Source organism: Perca fluviatilis, chromosome 16 (assembly GCF_010015445.1).
Source record: "Perca fluviatilis chromosome 16, GENO_Pfluv_1.0, whole genome shotgun sequence".
Lineage (NCBI taxonomy): Eukaryota > Metazoa > Chordata > Actinopteri > Perciformes > Percidae > Perca > Perca fluviatilis.
In genome coordinates, this window is record NC_053127.1 from 18,663,432 (window position 1) to 18,684,410 (window position 20,979).

A 20,979-nucleotide genomic window follows, 5' to 3' on the forward strand; every position below is an offset into this window, starting at 1 on the left:
CACACTTTGCGCTGCTTGGGGAAAGAGACAGGAATAGGGACTTGCACTTGTGACACAGACATAATGTGCAAAAGCGAAAACAGAAGGCACCATGAATAAAGAGAACTTGTTTAAAGAGAAAGGAGGGGGTGGAGTGTTTGCGCACAGTGAGACAGTGCATATGAGAGAGAGAGAGAGAGAGAGAGAGAGAGAGAGAGAGAGAGAGAGGGGAATATACAGTGGCTCTCAGCAGAGTCTTCAGAGTGCTCCGAGAAGGACAGCGTGGAGAGGATGTCAGTGTTTTTACGCACAGCGCAGATTCATCCGATGTCTTAGTCCGCCTTTTCGGTCATTTTTAAATGCCGGGCATGCTCTAACATATTGGACTGACTGGGACTACTGCTGACTTTTCTGTCGACTGGTAGGTTTTCACGGGGGGAAACCTATCGTGGATCGGTTACAGCCAGGGCGACATGAGCGCAGGAAAACTTCTGAGTCTCAGGATGGATATACCTGTCATCATTTTGCTCATCCACCTGACCCATACTGAGATTAGAGGTAAAGAAAAATGGAGGGAGGAGGTTACATGATAAAGACCCATAAGGAAAAAAGAAAGAAAAAGAATGGCTATTCCTCTGTAGGAGTAGACTACTTAATAGTGCTGGTGCATCACAGGAGTCTTTTGTATTATATTTTTCCAATTCATATTTTATGAATAGGATAATTACAGGTTATTCGTATTATTGTTATATTATCTTTCCTATTTTTATCACAGTAGAGTTATAAGTTGTTCAGGGTGCTTTTGTGAATGAACATTGATTGTCAACAGTGGAAGAGACGGTTCTGCAGAACATATAAACGGTCAATTCACTAGCAAGGACCACACCATTAACTAGAGACGTTTGAACAATTTAATAATGAAAGATGATTGGAATGTGAGGCATGAAGTCGCTTGTTGTCATCAGTTGACTTGATGTAGTAAGGCATGAAAGACCCCCTAGGACCTAAAGGAGAGGAGAAATAAAGGAGAGAAACAGAAAGAGGGTGGGAAGGAGGGGTGCAGAATGCGAGAGCGAATGAGAGGAGAGGGTTAGGTGGGTATTTCTAAGAATACCGAGAGAGGCGTGTTTGAGGTGTGGCCCTGCTCCTGAAATGATGCTAGGTAGCTTCAATTAATCAATATGAACTCTACAGTAAGCTGAGGGCTCTTCATGTTTTAAAAACCTCAACTGGCCCAGTTGACAGGAAAACTATTTTGCAAACACTAAATAAGGCCGGTAGTTATTTTAGTTGGACAGAAATATAATTTCTCTGGAGAATAGATGGAGGTGAAAATGCATGAAATAGGCGACAAGATTGTTCAATTCTGTTTCACCACTGTCCTTAGAAGGATATACTTATACAATTTTTGATGCTTTTTAGGGAGCTAATTAGAGAATGGGTTAGGTTTAAATCATAAGTATTGATAAGATCCATAAATAGGCCTTAAATGTCTACGTAAGATTATTCAGGGAATTGTACATAAATGTGGCATTATACTGACATGTATTTGTTCTCTAAACTGTCACATCTCAATCAGATATTGGTATTAAGGTTTGTTTCCTTCCAGTGGGGTGGTTGCGCTGTTAAATATCAGCAAAGTCAATATCCAATTCATGTCTTGTTCATTCATGCTACTCAGTCACACTCCCTCCACCTCCCAGTCTGTGACTCATCCTGATTTCCTCTTGTGCTTCTTTAACACACAAGGACACACAGTGTTTCAATCGGTGGAGGACTGTTTAAGCAATTTCTAAGAAATTAGTTGTAATAGCTGGCCCACAGACCTTTTTCATGGCAGACATGTTGACATGTCATAGTAGAAAAAGCACAGGTGTATTCAAAACCATTAATGATGGCTGCATTCCACTTAGGAGAGGCCCTGGTATTGGGCATGCTGACTCACTGAAATAGCTTACTGGGACACTTGATGGATCTGAGCCATCGTTAAGGTTAAGTCAAAATGTCTGCTGTGAAAAAGGTCCATTAGGATGCATAAATGAATACTGTTAAAACACCAAAGCAGAGGTCTTTGATTTTGTTCAGTTTTATAATTAAAATGACTAAACAGTGTTTATTGTTATTTAATACCAATTGACAGTAATGATGAACATTAAAGATTAATAAGACTAATAAATATTTAAAAAAAATTAAATTAAACTAAAAGGTTAACAAACCACCAAACGTGAAAACAATGACTCAAATCTTTTCCATTAGAGAGACAGAGGACAGACATTCCGGTGCAGCAAAGACCGTGAAGCAAGGCTCAGAATTCAGTCAACCATCGAGATATTTATATATTTCTGTCTGTCACTGGCAGTCTTCAAAGTTATTCATTATTCAGGGGTGATAATATGACAGTACAATCAGATATTTGTCCCATTGGTCACTGAATATATAGTTGTGCAAGCATCCTCCAGATTGATTGGCTTCCGTCTCCATGAATGAAGGTGCTCTACCTCTAAGAGAGGTGTTGAATCTGCTTTTGTGGCTGTGAAGCCTCTTCAGAGGCTGGTATTTACTGATTGAACAAGTAATTGCTATTATTGTCTTAGGTGGAAGCTGTGCCAGATGGTCTTAATTATCGCCATATTTTCTTTGGTCAAAACAGTCTGTTCCAGATCATATCTGTTTATAATACACAGAAAAGGAATTAAAACATAAAGCCCCTGACAAACCCACTATTTTACTTTTAGCAGGCTGCAGAGGGGGTTGTTCTGTCAATGTCAGAACAACTCTACACATCCCAAACTGCGCCACCCATGGGACGGAAAGCAATAGTTTAGACCTACAGATGTAGACATGGTCATGATGCTACCTGCACACAAAGAAACAAATAGCAGCTGCAATTTTGTGTGTGTTACTGCAACATTTTTCTTTTTCATAGTTGCTGTTTTCTTTGTGTGATTTTCTGATGATTTACATTTAACACATGTATCACCTGCTAGTTAAAATAAGATGATTAGTAAAAAAAAATCAAAACACTAACCTCCAGTGGATATTAAGGGTGTGGAGTTTTCTTTTAAACAAACAAAGGTTCATTTGTGCATTCACCAAAACACATGGTGTGTAATGTGTCCTTGAGTTCTAAAGGCCCTGACACACCAAGCCGACGACCGGGGACTAACCCGGTCAAAAAGATAGCACTGGAACACACCGCAGAGACTACAGCCGGCGGCCAAGTATCAGCTCTTATGTGTATTGGATTAATCAGATGAGATGATAAAAATGAAAGGAGTCTTATGTGTGCCTGTAACAGTCTCTTGTTTGTTTTCCTCACTCTTTTTGTCAAGCTGAACGGCCAATCAGATGAATTGGCTGTTTGACGGCCGCCGATTCAGCCGTCAATTCAGCCGCCAATTCAGCCAAAAAAAGGCTGACAAAGGCTGACAAAGGCCGACAAAGGCCGACAAAGGCCGACGCTTGGCGACGGTGCGGGACACAACGCACAAACTAGGCCGACGGTCGGCTTGGTGTGTCAGGGCCTTAACACAAGTTGAGTGCATTCCCTTAGTTTATCTGTGTTTTTTGTCCCCAACGGCTCCTTCCAGGAAACGCTGCCTGGAAGGCACTAGGATAGGCACTGGTTAGGGTTAGGGTTAGGGTTAGGTACCTTGAAGTCAATTAGGCAATGGTTATGGTTATGGTTAGGGTTAGGTGCCTTGAAGTCAATTAGGCAATGGTTATGGTTAGGGTTAGGTGCCTTGAAGTCAATTAGGCAATGGTTATGGTTAGGGTTAGGTGCCTTGAAGTCAATTAGGCAATGGTTATGGTTAGGGTTAGGTGCCTTGCGGTCGCAGCGTTGTCTGGAAGGAGCCGTTGGTGGCAAAAAACACCATCGAGCATGCCCTTACTCAATAAACATTTGTAAAGCAATTTTTAACAAGGACTCACAGCCACTGTGAGACCATTTAATAAAAGCACTTTCCCTACACAATTAAAAAATCAAAACAAACCGGAGCTAATAATTGACAGACATGTATGTGTCCAGACCACTAAAATAGTCTGTTTTTTTTTCTCAGTCTGTTTGAAAAGTGCAGGCCATTATTTTTTTATCTTGGGCAAACAGTGATGTTCACTGAGGTTTCTTTTGTTCAGATGCTTGCTCTTGTTTCCGTCACTTTTTTTTTTAAGTATGTGTGCCTTCCCTTGAGTAATTTGAGGCAGTTCAAGCAGGAGAGTGGGTCATCTTTTAATCACAAGGTTGATGGTTTGATCCCCGGCTCCTCCTGTCCGCATGTCAAAGTGTGCTTTACTAAGATACTGAGCCCCATTGGGTGTGTGAATGGGAGAATTAGAAGCAAATTGTACAGCGCTTTGTCCATTAAGGTATAAAGGTTCTTTATAAATGCAATCCATCTGCAGATGACCTTTTTTGGAGTACTGTGCTTTTCTTCAGCACGGTGGCTCTGGCTGACACCACTCATAATATCAAACCTCACACATTATATTTATTTATTATATATATGTTGGCTTTGTTCTCCAGCACCTTGGGTTTGAAATAAAAAAAAATATTATTGAGGTAACTCTCAGTTTTGAGGATGTTTACATCCATATTAAATGAACAGTGTGTAGGAATTTCAGCCCTACCATTCAAACTGAATGTCAGCACATAACCACGTATTTAATTTTGAACCCAGTATGCCATATCCAAACACTACCTCTAATTAGAACTGGTCTATATGCTGAAATGCACACTTTCAGGAAACAAAGTTGCCACATAATCTTAAAATGCCTTGAATTCTATGAGAAAATATACTATGTACTGTGTTGGCACTTGCACACTTGACTTGCATTTTATTTTTAGGGGTGCCACCACCCTGAACAGGATAAAGGGGTATAAAAAATTTATTGACGCAGACTGGCACTTGCTTAAGGGCTCTATGACTTTTATGAATTAGCTCCTTGAATAAATAAACAATAAATCACTTCTCAGCACCCAGCAATGTAACTGTTTCAGAGGAGGGAAACATTTTAGACCAAACAGACTGCTGTGTCTTAGTGCTGAGTGTGGTTTGTCTGTTTTCCTAAATGGCATGACGTCTTTTTATAGCTTTATAGTCCTGCAGGCACATCTTAGGTCAAATCTCAAAGCAACTAAAGTTGAGTGTGTGTTCTAGTATGCTCATGGATTAAAATGTTATACTGTGGATGCCATATAACTTAGATCACTGTCCCGTGACAATCTAGACAGGTATTTGTTACTCTTGCTGTGTTACTCAATATTTATATAATGTTAGAATGTATAAAGAATAAAAAAGACTGAAGGGAGTCGCTGAGAACGAGACTGATAAAAAGACACAGATTAAAGAGAAGTGTGTGATTTAGATGTCGCATCTTATCAGAGACCTGCTTTCACTAACCAAGAGTAGCCTTTTGAAATGTCATGAGGACTTTGTGTTCAGGGAAACACTGGCTGCCCACTACGGTCAACACATTATAGTTAGTACTGTTATAACCACTGAGTCACATAAATCAGAGACAAAAGATAAAAGATGGAACATTGCTGACTTCATATATCTTTGTAATTGTTTTGTTTTTTGGCATTCACACTTACTGTATGTCTCCCATACATTCAGTTGCATGCTCACTCTTCACACATGACAGTTCTGGATAAAGTAGTTTTTTTTTTCTTCCTTACTACCATGATGGCAGAATTTCAATATCTAGCATTATCTTTGCAGTTCAAATTGAAAAAGAACACAGGGAGATGGACATAGGGCCGTCGGGAAAAAGGGGACTGAGTACACAGGGCCCTCATGTGAGGAGGGCCCAAAAAGATGCTAGAATGAATAGCTGTGGAAGCGGGGAGGAGCCCATAGAAAAAGCCTTTCTACAGGGCCCAGAATTTTGTGCTACGCTCCTGGATGGATGTTCCAAATGCAGTTTAAATGTTAAAAATCCATTCAGCCACCATGGAGATATCAATGTCTAATGTCAAGCAAACTGTCTGTCTGCAAATTTGACGGTGTGGGTTTCAAGGATGTTGGGATGTGGAACACAGGACCCTGGGGACATAGGTACGCTACCCCAGGAGAATGATGGTGAATTTGAAAACGACATTAAGGAACAAGAGCACACTCAGCTCTCTTACATGCTTTCTTAATGAATTTTAAAACTTATTTTGAGGTGAATCTCCACAGTTCAATCTGTGACCACCAGCAGAGTCTAGGGGGAAGCTCGGCCCCGCTTTGACTACCTCCCTAACTGTTATTTTAGAACCCTGTAACCCATGTAACAACTCATCCAATTTCTGTTTTGCTGTTCATTTTGTAGTGTAAATTGAGTGTAAGTGTTTTTGCAGGGTTAGCAGAAGTTGGCATAAATCAAGCTTGAAAATGTAGTGATAATTTAATAAAGATTATTTTAATAATCCTCAATAAAATACAAAATTGATCTCCCCTGAGATAAGAAAAAACATCCGTTGTACTCATATTGGCTCATTAAACATTGATGTAAAAAAGGGTATACTGTAAATAACTGAGACAAAGTGCCGTGTCCACCAGGCGCCGCAGTGTGCGGCCCTGTCCTGCACACCTGTGACCTATCTCTTAATCAGCAGTGTGCCTCGGCCTGCCTTCCCAGCTGCTCCTCGTTACCAATTAGCTCCAGACTGTATAAAGAGGGGAGGCTTTGTGTGCTGCTTGTTAATCTTTATCCATTCTTGTTAGTGATGTTGTGGACATAAACTGAGTGTGATTACTGCTGTAGGAATGTAAAATGCTGTGAGTTACTTTCTGAATCAGTTCTTTATCCTTAATATCCCATTACAAAGAATTATAATAATCACATCCTAGAGGAATATACAGGTCATAGTATACACAAACATTCCTCCAAATTAAACATGAACCAACTTGCCTGCATCCAACAACATTTAAAAACGGCATGCTTGTTGCTCACTAGTTTCTGCAGCTGAAACTCAAAATCCCTACAAATGTTTTTATCATTAGAAAGTTTTTTACAGCACAATATAGTTTGCTGATTACTGGTTAAAAAAAGAACAAGAAAGATCTTTTAGGTTTGTTTATACTGTGTGTCCGTAAGACAGGAGTAATGCTGCATTTCCCCTTGATGTGAATAATGAATAATGTGGAATGTGTTTCTGTTTTACAGGCCAGACACTTGACAAGCTGCAGAAATTGAACCATAAATAGAAACCAAAATACGTTTTTATGACAGCCAAGAGTATTTTGGTTAGCTCATGCTTTGGACATAAGTTGTAAAACTGTGATAAATCCTAAAGGTTTATGTAAACTTTATTAAAACAAAATGAAAGATAAATGAATTTTCTGTTCAGTTACACACGTTTGCAAGGTTTGTGTGCATCAAAATATGGGCGCCGAGTTAAGTGATGGCACAGTAATAGTGGGGTAAATGTTAGAAAGGTAAACTGTGGATAATTTCAGGAAAGGAGTAGAGCTTTAGATGACAGCTTGAATGGATTATCCTCATTGAATGAGATTAGGTAGGCCTACATCTCAAAGATGAGCTCAAAGAATAAAAAGAAATTGACAACCGGTAATTTCTCATCTGTTTAGGAGAGATGGGCTGTGGGACTCAAACAGCACTCGGAAGTAGGGAGGTTTGAGTCCCATAAAGCAGACAGAGTGCAAAAGACAGTTTGCGTGGCTTTAGTTAATGTTTGAGTTTTGTCTCATTCACTAAATTGAAATGTCCATTACAGTACAACTTTAAATGTAATGTAGACAGAGTCAGTAACAGGTTAGATAAATAAGGCTCACCAAAAATATCTCCTCATGCCACTGAATGTAATACGGGTTTTGCCAAAACATTTATATGCCCATAGAAGTTTTGTTTGTTGCCGTTTATAGAATTTTTCCTCTGAGTTAACTAAATACCTGCAGCTATCACACAGCAGCAGGATTGATAGGAGAGTCTCCAAAGTGAGAGTTGCTCTGCGCATTTACGCAAGTGGCACAGCAACTGTAACTTTATTAATAGATTAACTAGTTAATCCTGGTCTTTTAAATGAAAAAAAAAATCATTACATTACAACTGCCTGCAAAATTTTTTGATTTGTCCTACGTGAAAGGCCTTTAGCAAAGTCATGCTTTTCCCTGATATAATGGGAACAAAAACTTGTCTGCTGAGTTTTGGTGCTAATTGTGAGAATGGTCCATATAATCTCACTCTCTCTCCTGCATCTCTCCCTCAGCGCTGCTGACCAGCAGGCCAGAAGTGTCCTCCAAATGTCCCCTCGGCCACTTCCCCTGTGGGAACATAAGTGAGTGTCTCCCACAGGCTTTGCAGTGTAACGGACACAAGGACTGTCCCAATGGAGCTGACGAGCGGCGCTGTGGTAAGTGTGTGTAAATTAACTAAAACCCAAGTCATAGCAGCTTCATATTTCAAATTTCACATTTGCCTCTTCACAATATACAGGATGGGCAAATTCGATTTTGTGCATCCACAGAAGTAAAAGACTGGAAGATCTTACAGGGAGTACCTCAGACAGCACTTGTGGCAGAGAGTTGATTATGTCCTGTGCAAGTGAGCTGCCGAGAGGAAGTAATCAAGTAGGCCTAATTATTTAAAGTTCTCAAATTAGCTCCTAAATTAGCTTCCCCAAGCAATGTTGGAGAAATTTGAAAAAGTAAAAAAAAAAAGAGGACTTTGGATAACTTTCTATTAAACTGGACAGGTGAATGTTCACAGTTGTGACCTGGCATAGACTGGAGAGTAGCTCAAACAATAAAATCAGTAACATTGCAAGTGGCTTGGCATGTCTATAGAGATGGCATTGCTGCTACTGGAACCTAGCCTGACAAGCCAGACCCACATCAAGATGTTGGGTCTGGGAACTCACCATTGGCAGGGCTCGGTTGTCTTTCAAATTCCCTCTGCACTCATAGCCAACCAGAGCAACGCTAGTTGATAGATTCAACTTTGGCCATATCCGGTCGGAAAAACTCTGAACACATCTTCCTTTTTTAAGAATGACTTCAGTGCTAAACTCCAAGTCTTGCAGAGTCGCGGCCAAAACCGATTCAAAAGACCGCTGTTCGCCAGCAACAGCCATCTTCTTTGTTTTCAAGTAGCAGGGAATTCACGTGGAACCGTCGCAACTCTGCTGTCCTTATGTTAAGCCCGCCCACCGACTCTATACATGATGTGATTGGCCTGACCAGAATTTTTTTTTTCCAGCTTGCAAGCCAACCGAGAGTCGCTAGACTGACCCTGGCTGCAAATTACATTTGCTGCCACTAGGGTGCGTCTAGATTTCTAGGCTAACTGGAACCCAGCCTACATCAAGTTTTGGAGGCGGCTGAGTGTGTTAAAGCCAGAGCCACAAAATTAAGTTATTTACTGCTTTGAGTGAAGACAGTTGCCGTGCTTTTCTCCATTCACAGGGGAACAGGTTGCCCTTTAGTGTATTAGTGAGCCCTTCACTCACAGCATCAAAGCACAGCTTTCAGCTTATATGTTTATTATAAAGACGTACCACTGGAGTCATTCTGGTTCAAGTGTGGACTACATGAGTGGTATCATGAAGCAGTGAAGGAGTGAGATTCATATTTATATAAAGCTTGTTTCTAAACCGTGACCGCCCTGCAACTTAATTGTTGAATAAGATTAAGAATTGAGGATGACATGCTTGTTGCTAAATCAAAGGCATCCGCGTACATTGATTACGTGGTCAGCAGGTGCTCACAGCAGGCATTGTGTCTTGGTAGATTTAGTGTCAGTTCACTGTACTGAGATTTGAGAAGCAACAGTAGCCTATCATGACACTGAATACATTTATTCATTTTGAAAAGCAAAGACGGTTTATTCCATGGAAAAAAGGGGGAGTTCTCTGCGCTTCTGCAGACCACAACAATCCGGTGCAACCAAGGCAGGACACAACAGAATAAATAGCAAAAAATTGCCGGTGCAACACGTTTGATAACGTTTCGATGCATAGTTACATCTTCATCAGAGTCTGATGAAGATGTAACTATGCATCGAAACATTAGTCACTGTTATGCACCTTAAGAAATAAAATCATCAAGTAGAAGACATCCGTGTTGCACCGGCAATTTCTTGCTATTTATACGATTTATTCCATGTTGGTATTGTTTTATAAAAGATTGTATTAAATAATTGGAGCCAGAGCATTGAAACTGACTTTGATACGACCACATTTTGAAATTTAAGTTATTATGTATGATGCAGTATATTTAGTGAGATATGGAAGATCTTATGAAATGATAAAAAAAAGTAGAGGACATGTATCAGATGGTCAATGGACTGGACGTAAGTTAGTTTATTATTCATTATCAATAGGCTCAAAAAAAGTCTAAGACCTATTTAAACAGTGATACACACTTAAGAGGGAGTGCAATAGCTCCTTTTACACCAATGTGCTGAAGTTACATATGTGTCGCATAGTAGATCAACACACAAAAGTGCCAATATTAGATTGTATAGGATGACCCTGGTTATGTAATTGTTTTTATATTACAGTTTCATAGTTGACATTTATGATTAGCTGTTGAGGAGGAGTGAGCTGTCTCTACTAAAAGCAAACTACTTGCTCAAGTAACATAGGACCAAATGTGAATAATAAACACACAGGAGAGACGTGATTTGAAAGTGAAGCTTAAAGAGAATTAAATAAATGATTTTGGCTTAGCGTGCACAACAGGAAAAGTTAGGAAGACAGGGTCAGAAAATGGTGTCACTTGTGAGAGAGCTCAGGAAATTTATGACAGCCCAGACTGATACCAACTTCTGGGCTTAATGGTCAGTCAAAACATAATTTAATATTAGCACTGGGCTTCAATAGGAATGCTCACCCACTTTTTGCACATTTCACTATGTGTAATGATAAATGTCAGTTGTATAGTTGACGATTAGATATGACCTATGACACGAAGAGCTTAGTCAGGTTATTTTCTGGAACCTGACGGCTGAAATGTGGTGCTAATTGTTAGAATGGTCCATGTAATCTCACAATCTCTCCTACATCTCTCCCTCAGCGCTGCCGGCCAGCAGGCTGGAAGTAGATAGGAACTGGCTGAGGGGTAATCTCTATGTGGAAAGTGTGTGTGTGTGGGGGGAAAAAAATCCCTAAAATAGCTTTGTCGCATAAGAAAAGAAAAAATACCCCACCATCACATCTGCATAAACGTCACCAGTCACTCTTCAAAGATGTTTTTTATCTGTGTTCACTTACAGCCTCCAGTGTAGCGCCAGGGAGGCTTTGAATGGTAGCTGACTGTTAGCACACAGCACAGAAGCTGTGGTTGGTGTGCACACAGAATATGCTGGCTTCCTGTCATTGAAAACATGTTTGACCACATGTTTGACAGCTCCAATTGGCTCAGATTTTTGCGACTGCTGCAAAATCTTTCTTTTATTTAACATGTAGTGCTTATCAGGGCCTCGTTCAGTTATTCATAGTGTTACGTCCGGCTAATCTAACCGGGCTCGTTAAACAATAAAACACCGCTGCTAGGTTAACTCAGCCAGTAACACAAATCCCCCTGTCCCCTTGTCCCTACGTGTCGCGTGAGGATTAGACTAACTTGCCTGAGTGAGTGTAGATCTTCCCTTATTCTAAAAGGCAGTGGCAGTTCTACATTGAATTACACCCTTGGCGAGACCCCCTTCGAGCGCCCAAAACGTGTTTTTCAAATGTTATAATAAAGGATTTCACAATCTGCTCAGTTACTGGGATTTTCACGCACAACTATTTCTAGGGTTTACAAAGAATGGTCTGAAAAAGGAAAAACATCCAGTACGCGGCAGTCCTGTGGGCGAAAATGCCTTGTTGATGCTAGAGGTCAGAGGAGAATGGGCCGACTGATTCCAGCTGATAGAAGATCAACTTTGTCTCAAATAACCACTGGTTACAACCGAGGTATGCAGCAAAGCATTTGTGAAGCCACAACACGCACAATCTTGAGGCGGATGGGCTACACCAGCAGAAGACCCCAACCGGGTACCACTCATCTCCACTAAAAATAGGAAAATGAGGCTACAATTTGCATGAGCACACCAAAATTGGACAGTTGAAGACTGGAAAAATGTTGCCTGGTCTGATGAGTCTCGATTTCTGTTGAGACATTCAGACGGTAGAGTCAGAATTTGGCGTAAACAGAATGAGAACATGGATCCATCATGCCTTGTTACCACTGGGCAGGCTGCTGGTGGTGGTGTAATGGTGTGGGGGATCCCTTTCGCCTTCAGAACTGCCTTAATTCATAAGTCATTGATTCAACATGGTGCTGGAAGCATTCTTTAGAAATGTTGGCCCATATTGATAGGATAGGGTCAAACACACTATTAGTATGGTGTTCCTAATAATCCTTTAGGTGAGTGAATCATTTTCTCTTTCACTTATGTTGTTATAATAAAATATATATATATAAAAAATGTGCCAGGAATATATACCATCAGATATATAAAAAATGTAACGAGCAGAGAGCAACAATATAAAATATTAAGAATAATATACAAATAAAATATAGAATAAGTATTCTAAATAGCATAAATCCTTCACTACACAAATGTGAAAACACACTAAAGATAATCTAATTATTACACTATTGCACTAAGAACAGAAAACACAAACTAAAACTAAAAACTGACCTTTCTGGCCTTCCTTGATGCAAAATCATCAATGATGTCATCGGATGAAATCTGCTCCCCTATTGAGTGATTGATACTGACGAAAAGGCCAGTGAGCCGTTCCTGGGACATGGTTGACCTCAGGTATGACTTGATCAACTTTAGTTTTGAAAAGCTCCTCTCTGCTTGAGCCACAGTGACTGGCAGAGTTAGTGCAATCTGGAGAGCAGTCCAAAAGTTGGGGTAGATCTCTGATAGATCCTTATCATGCGTAAAAGTGATGCAGCCCGCAGTGTGATGCTCTTCTCTGTGCAAAGCACCTTCTCAGCAGGCAGGGGCGTTTGCAGCTGCAGGGGGCGCCGATTTGCCAGTTCCCCACACAGTGAAATGATAGATGTTACGACCCCTTTGATGGATTCAGGGACAGTAGCACGACAAAAAGTAAAAGTGAAACATTTGGTTTTTATTCCAAACATGGAAATAGCTCACAACAGGAGGGTGGAGGATGGGACCTGGAAGTTGTGCCAAACAAATGAAATCAATATAACAAAACGGGGCCTAGCTCACCACTAGCTCTACAGACAAAACAAGTCAAACCAAATACCTAGCCTGCTTCTCTAAAAAAAGATGAAGAGAACATTACACAGGCGGCAACAACCACTAAACCTGGTGTATCTATAGAAAGATCAACTACGTGCAAGATGTACAGGGTACCCCAACTTACCTAAGGTCCTCAGTTGGAAAGCAATCATCTCAATCACCTGGAGAGAAAACAGAGTGAGCAAGAGAAAGAACAACAAGAGAGAGAAACACATGCAGACAGGCGCTTTGTCTGGCATGTAACAATAGATAATAGAAAACCGCTTCGCGGCACAGAGGATTTGTGTTTGTGTGTTTTCTGCTTGTGCCGCCCCCCATGTGTCAAGAAAATATGCCGGCTGCCCACTTTGCCCGTGCCATAAAACACTACTGCTAAAGGGATTTGTGCAGTGTCAAGCTCGACTCACCCAAAGTTGTATGGTGTCACGATCGGAAAACAGCTGTTGGCCCCGATAACCCCGGCAGTCGACAGCGAACAGCTCCTTCATGAGCTGCTCCAGCGTCGTCTCTCTCTCTGGGCATGGCCTGCCTCAGCGTTTCCTCGTTGCGTAAGAAAGTAAAGTCTTTTCCGTCGGAAACAGTCTTTCTCCCAGTGTGTTTCTTCTGCGTCTGTGGTGTAGCGTTGGTTCCGTTTGAGGCCCCCCGCCTCTGCTTCCTCAAATTTCTCAAAGGCTCTCCTTCATCATCTCAGTGGATCTCATGACCCCCCTTGACACACATGTGCATCTGGCTTATAAAGCCTTGCACACACATGCCCCCTCAAGTCACATGTCAGTAGTTCCCTATCAGCTTACTACTCAAAAGACAATAAACTGGGGGCGCCTGGTTAGCTCACCTGCTTGAGCGTGCGTCCCATGTACAGAGGCTCAGTCGCAGCGGCCGCAGGTTCGGTTCCGACCTGTGGCCCTTTGCTGCATGTCATCCCTGTCTCTTTCCCACTTTCCTGACTTAATCTGTCCTATAAAGTCATTAATAACCCAGGCATAAAAGATAAATGACTCAAACCGATGAGGTGGAAGTGCTGCTGTCTATGTTCTAATTATGCATGACAATTGCTTAATCAGACTTTTGTATGTATCAAATATTTGTTTTGCAGTAGACATAACAATAGCCTGCAGCCAACTTGTTTTTGATGGAACTGATCTCAATAACATGACAGTTGTATATCACTTTCAACAGAATTTTATAATAAAACAAAGTGCCTTCAGTGCTTGAGTTTCTTAAAATCTGTTAAGTGTCACTAGACATCATCACACTTCCTCAGCCGATCGTTTTTCCAATGAAATCAGCGCCATCCAGCTTTCTTCAGGTTCTTCACTGGGTTTTCTCCGTCTGTGGTGTACTGATAACTATTGTTTCTTGTTTGGGTTTGCAGGAGACAACATCGGATGGGCGGACTTATTTGGTCAAACACTACAAGATGCCAATCATGTGGACCAGTACTTCCTGAATGAGTGTTGTAAGTGTGTGTGTGTGTGTGTGTGTATGTGTGTGTGTGTATATGCGTGTATATGTGTGTATACTTTGTGTCTATATGCGTGAATGTGTGTATTTACTTTTAGCATGTGTGTATGTTTTGTGTTCAGACTTTGAGGATCATCTTAAATTGAATCACTGTTGGGCCCAGGGAAATTGTGACGGACATCTTTCATTTCAACAGTTGTTTGATTATAAAGATAATCATTAATTGTAGCCTTTATGGTTTAATGTTTAACTTTTATCAATTCTAAGCATTTAGAAATAAGCCTCCGTAGTTAAAATCCATTAATGGTCTTTTAAAGTGTCTGTGTGTGTGTGTGTGTGTGTGTGTGTGTGTGTGTGTGTGTGTGTGTGTGTGTGTGTGTGTGTGTGTGTGTGTGTGTGTGTGTGTGTGTGTGTGTGTGTGTGTGTGTGTGTGTGTGTGTGTGTGTGTGTAGTCTTGCAGGAGTATCCAGAGAGTTGTGACTGCATACGGATGGATGTCGAGTGTGTGGAGGTCAACCTGCAGGATGTTCCTCTACTCTCTCCTAATGTTACCTTTCTGTAAGTGTCCTCTAATTGGTGTGTGTGTTTCTTTTCCTGGACTTGTCTGTATTTTAATGCCGTGTGTGTGTGTGGGGGGGGTTCTGTTCTGGGAGATGTAGTAAGCGATAAATCCGTTGATAGTCAAAACATTTAATCCTGTTAGACAGCAAGACACACAATTTTAACACAAATCTGTACAAGTCGAAATCACCAAGATGAAAACTGTAATTGGTAATGAAGTAAGTAAATTAATGTTTTTTACTGACAAATGGGTCTTGCTAAACAGAGGGAAAAAGCACCAAAATCCTGGATTTTGCGTTCTTAGCTGTTTAAGCATTTTCAACCTCATTTAATGAAGCCTCCTGATTGAATATAGACTGGTGGACCTGTATCCCTTTATTTCTCAGCCTTCTGAATCTTTAATGTTTACTCAGTTAGCCTCCTGTTCAGCCTGTACTGCCAGAGCTCACAAACAAACTCTCCAGATTTAGTTTACAAAGTTGTAACTGAATGGGATTGTAGGGAAAGTAGGTCATTTCACATATAGTAGTTTTTCTTTGCTTTTATACAGGCGTTTTATACAGACTCTTTCCCTATTCTTGGCTCAGCCAGAAAGCAGTGTTCAAGCTCCAGTAAGTGAAGGACTTGACGCTGCTGACAACATTTCAATTCCACGGTTTTACTTTTAGGCGCTGTCTGGCCTGGTTTCGATTTTACACTGAAATGTGACTAAGTGCTCCTTCAAGTAGGTCAACTGTTTCAGTATTTGTGGATGATGGTGATGAAAGTATGAAGTTTTTCCAAAACCTGCTTACACTTGTGTGGGTCATAGGATTGAAATGACATTCTCCGTACGCTCCCTAAATAAGGTATACAAATCAAAGTTCAGGCCTTCTTTCAGTTTAAAAAACCCATAGACAACTGATTGATGGCCTCCAAAAGAGTTCCTGCTTGTTTTTTTATTTTTATGTTTACTATATGACCCTTTTATGGCTGTGGTTGAAGGCTATTGTGTTTTTAGCCTGACAAGCTGGCACCTCTCTGCCTGGGGATCTATGCCTCCTCATTAACTCCTCTTTGAAACTTGGTATTCAGCAGGGCGCAGTTTTCAGTCGCTTATTGAAGTAGATTCTTCTGGTGATAGCAGTGGGATATATATAGTTCTTAACTCTAAACTGTGCCAATCTGATTTGTAAAAAAACAAACTCAAAATCTGAAGTTTGAGATGTTCAATGTTCAGTGTTCAATTTATTTATAAAGCACATATTAATACAACAAAAGTTGACCACAGTGCTGTACAAAAAATACAATAAAACAATCTTCAAGACAATTAAATTCCACTAGTAAATACTACTAAAATCCTATCACATCATTAACTTATCTTTATTTACCCTTTCTGAGGTTTAGTTTCTCAGGTTTGTTTTAATGGTCTTCATCTCCTTTTTGCTGTTTCTTTGTTTTTATCTTTTGTAAAGGCCTTTGTAGTCATTTGAGGAAGTGCTGTATGAATACAGTGTGTGTGTGTGTGTGTGTGTGTGTGTGTGTGTGTGTGTGTGTGTGTGTGTGTGTGTGTGTGTGTGTGTGTGTGTGTGTGTGTGTGTGGGCGTGTGTGCACCTGCCCGCCCGCCCCTGGACTGAACTGTATTTTAATGCCTTTTACAGTTACAGACTCTTAACAATCTTGTTAAAGTATAGGTGTTGATATCTTTGTATTTATGGGTGTCTGAGTATAAATATTATTGCTGCTTTCTTTGTTGCCCTTGCTCATTATTTGCTCGAGATTTGTTGCCCTCTATTATCTGATACTATGCTATCATCTGTATTGTGCAAATGAAAGCTGCTTTAGATTGTATTACCAATCTGTTTTGTTCTTCATCAAATCCACCATGGCGTTTGTGTGTGGGTGTGTGTATAATTCAGGCATACGTGTGTTAGGCCTATATTTAGCTGGTAATATGATGACCTGCTATGGTGTAATAGACACAAATAAGTTAAGTCTTATTAGAGATTCAAACAAAGATGGTTCACTGGGCAAGACCTTTGTTCCTTTTGTGTGTGTGTGTGTGTGTGTGTGTGTGTGTGTGTGTTTATGCTCTGCCATTTCTATGTACCTGTATTAACCTTTTCAGACTTAGTTAGAAGTTAAGTGGACCTTTTTCAAGTCTTTACTCTGACAGATGGTTCCTCTATTATTGTGGGAATGTGACGCCAGGAACTTTATAAAAGCCATTTCTGAATAAAATAGCAGTAGTTGAGGTTTTAATGTGACGTTAATAGTGCCTAATGCTTTCGACCTTTAACTCTCTCTCTCTCTCTCTCTCTCTCTCTCTCTCTCTCTCTCTCTCTCTCTCTCCGATTTATGGGTTCTGTTAACAGGTCACTGAGGAGCAACAAGATCCGAGTGTTGTCCGATTTAGTTTTCTCAAAATACTCTTTTCTAGAGAGACTGTGAGTATTTCAACATCTTCGCAATGCACACTTTTGGTTGGTTTACGTCTACATTTAGTGTGTGTAACTGTCTACTTCAGAATCTAAGGAGATTTCATGTCTCAACAGTAAAGAAAACATTCACGAATGAGCAAAAAGCAGAATTATTTAGCAAATACTGAAATAGAAAGGCAGGTGCACATCACATAGAATGATTTCAATCCCTTTCCAATCAATTACTCTGTGTCTTAACTCACTGTAGTTGTGATGGCAGGCAGATCTGACTAGTTGACAGTATGAATGCTTTGTGCAAGATGTGATTTCATTGTGACACAGTAAATGCCAAGATTTGTGTTTTTTTTCTTGTATAAGTTACTGCATGTCTCTGCTGGCTGAACCAGACAGTTATAATTATAGTGAATAAATTATACTATATTGCATTGATTATATAATGTGAGACAGACTGCAATCTATGTCATGCTGTTAACTGACAATGAGGCAACCAGAGACACAGTTCCAAGTAATTTGGCATCTCCAAGTTTTAATTCACTGGTTGTGGGCTACTCAAATAATAATTTAAAGAGTATACTCTACGTATAACTGTACATTGAGATTGTGATGACAACTGTGTGAGGTCCACATAATCTCTTTGCTAAAGCAGTTTTTATTATTACCTGTGAATAATCTCTGGTGCCATTCTTACTTTTCATCATGACAAATACTCCGCACAGGCAAACTGCAAAAATTGCATAAAGACATTTAACATAATATTTAATTACCAGAACATTCTAAAAGCATTAATGACCCTGCCGTATCATTCTGCTTTCATATCGGACATAAAGTGAAAGACATTTGACATTTTGTTTAAATTATCAAGCTTTCAGTATATTAACCATGATTAGATTTTAATTTCCCATTAGAATTTTTCTTTCAGTTGGCTGACACTGGAGTAATGTTTAGCACAAGGCAAACACATAATATTGCTCCAGTCCAGCAGCTCTATTTTCAAGGGTTTTGTCCCCTTGTGCTGCATTCATTAGGGCAATTTTGTTTATTGGTACCAAAATGTGAAATGACATAGATGACTATAGTTTTCATCAAGCGGGTCTGTCTGCAGAATCTTGTTGGTAGGTAACACACACACGTTCACAATCATATAGTTCATGGAAAGTTATACATTTCTTTACTTTAATGACTGATCAAAGGTCAGTTATTGCTGCTTGTTATTAGTGTGTTTTAAGGGTCATAATTTGCGTCTGAGCAACTGACTGTCCCCTGCAGATCTGTGTTGATGTGGAGAATATGCTGATGAGAGTATTATCCTGTCATACTGAAGTGTGAAAAGGGAACGAAATGGTTGTGTAGTGGATGATAATGATGATATTGTACAACTGGGTATTAACCACTTTGACATTCTGCGTGAATGGCTTTTACATGCATGAGAGACCGATAGAGTGGGGATTGTTTTTTTCTCTGTTCCCAGATTTCTGCAAAACAACAGCCTCCAGTTCATATCCAAACGTGCTTTCAGCGGCCTGCACAGTTTAAAGAGGTTGTAAGTACCCTGCTCACTTCATTAATGTCGTTAATCTCTCCTGAAACAACTACACGGTCTTCCTTCCAATTCCCTTTTTCCCTTAATGACCTTCACATGTATCTCTGATGTGCTTATCTCTTTAAATCTCTCTATGAAGAAGTAAAGGGCAGGAAATAATAAAAAAAAAAATTGATTCATTTTGTTTGATGTATTTATCAACTCAATTTGAATTTTCTTTTCTTTTTTTTTTTTTTACAATAGATGGGATTTAAGGAGATTCTCAGAGCAATTTAAAAGTAAAAAATGTATAAAACCCTGAACTCTAGCTAGAATAGTTTTCAATTATGTTTACATTCTTTTAATTCATAGGGTGACCATCTTCCACTGAGCAGGTCTTGGTTATTTCGTATACATAGCAAAGAAATCTGAATACTGACAGTGTTGCAAAAGGCTTTATTTTTTTTTACTCCGAACTGACTCCTGTGACACTGTGCACATTTGAGATATTTAATTATTACCCTGTAAGTTACAGTCTGTATTATAAAGTGTTATCAAAAATGCAGCAAATCCACAAATTTGAGGATCTTAAAATATATGATATTTGAAAGTCCAGAGAAACTTCATTAGAAGATCATCCCCTCTTTTTTTTCTTCTCATTCTTTCTCTCAGGTTTCTAAGTGAGAACTTGATATCCTCCTTTAGTCCTGGTGTGTTCGGGGATCTCCATCAGTTAGAATGGCTGTGAGTTACCACGTACACACACACATACGCACACACAGCCATGAGGAAGTTATTGTGTTGTGTACTCCGCTGTGGTTTTAGATGGAAGGACACTGTGTGACTATTGAAATATACAAGAGCACATTCAAAGACACACATTGCAGTTCTGGCAGACATTACGTGTCTCTATGGGGCTGTCATGCTCTTTTCTGTGTAGTCTGGGATATGAATGCCCGTTTTACCCATACATGGGTATCCTTGTAGGCATCTGGAATTTCCTTTCAGGTTTTGATTTGTGGTTTAGGGTCCCTCCTGAAAACAAATCCCTTTGAAGTTCATAAAAGCATGTGGGTTGCAGTAGGATTGAGAGCTGGGAGAATTGTTTTTATTTGTACCCATAGCGAGTCAAATATGTTGCTCAGCTCTGTTTCTTGGGTCTTATTTTCGTGTGAAATCGAATTTGAGTGTACCACGAAAGGTGAGAATTGAAATTGAATTTGTGTTCATCTAATGAGCTTAAGGAAGTGGAGTGCATGGTGTTGTGACAATGCTTCACTTCACCTCTGGTATATTTCACTAGTACTACAGACAACTCAGATTACTTGTAAAACTTTTTAGGGAAGTACAGTAGTTATTGGCTTTCTTGCCGTGAGTTATATTGATACCACTTTCATGTCTATAGGCTAAATATTAACCTACTGCCAGTATTACAGTAATAAGATATAATGTGTTCATTTGTCAAATTTAGATTTGTTTTAACCTTTTGACCAGAACCAGGCTAGCTATGTTTGCACTGTTTATGCTAAGCTAATCACCTGCTGGCTGTTACTTCATATTTAGCGTCTAGGTGGTATTGATCTTCTTGTCTAATTCTTGGTAAGAAAGCAACTACGCATATTTCCCAAAATGTTGAACTATCATAACAACTTTAACAACAATAAATAACAATGCTTCTTTGTACCAGGATGTTGGATCATAACCCACTAAGCAGCTTGTCCAAGGACACTTTCATCGGGCTCCAGTCTCTCATATACCTGTGAGTTGCATTGTTTTTTTGTAAAAAAAATCTTCTGTTTTGGAGTGCCCTGGTAGCTCAC

General features: G+C 39.9%; 1 protein-coding gene across 1 annotated transcript in view; it reads left to right on the plus strand.

Moving 5' to 3' along the window:
• The first annotated feature begins 215 nt into the window (after positions 1-215).
• rxfp2a (relaxin family peptide receptor 2a) overlaps positions 216-20,979 on the plus strand; it is a 42,331-nt gene continuing 21,567 nt past the window's right edge. The window contains exons 1-8 of the mRNA XM_039778090.1: positions 216-537; positions 8,195-8,338; positions 14,570-14,653; positions 15,111-15,216; positions 17,575-17,646; positions 19,109-19,180; positions 19,832-19,903; positions 20,847-20,918. Coding sequence (XP_039634024.1) covers positions 453-537; positions 8,195-8,338; positions 14,570-14,653; positions 15,111-15,216; positions 17,575-17,646; positions 19,109-19,180; positions 19,832-19,903; positions 20,847-20,918 — 707 coding nt within the window. The 5' untranslated portion in view covers positions 216-452. The remainder of the gene's footprint in view (positions 538-8,194; positions 8,339-14,569; positions 14,654-15,110; positions 15,217-17,574; positions 17,647-19,108; positions 19,181-19,831; positions 19,904-20,846; positions 20,919-20,979) is intronic.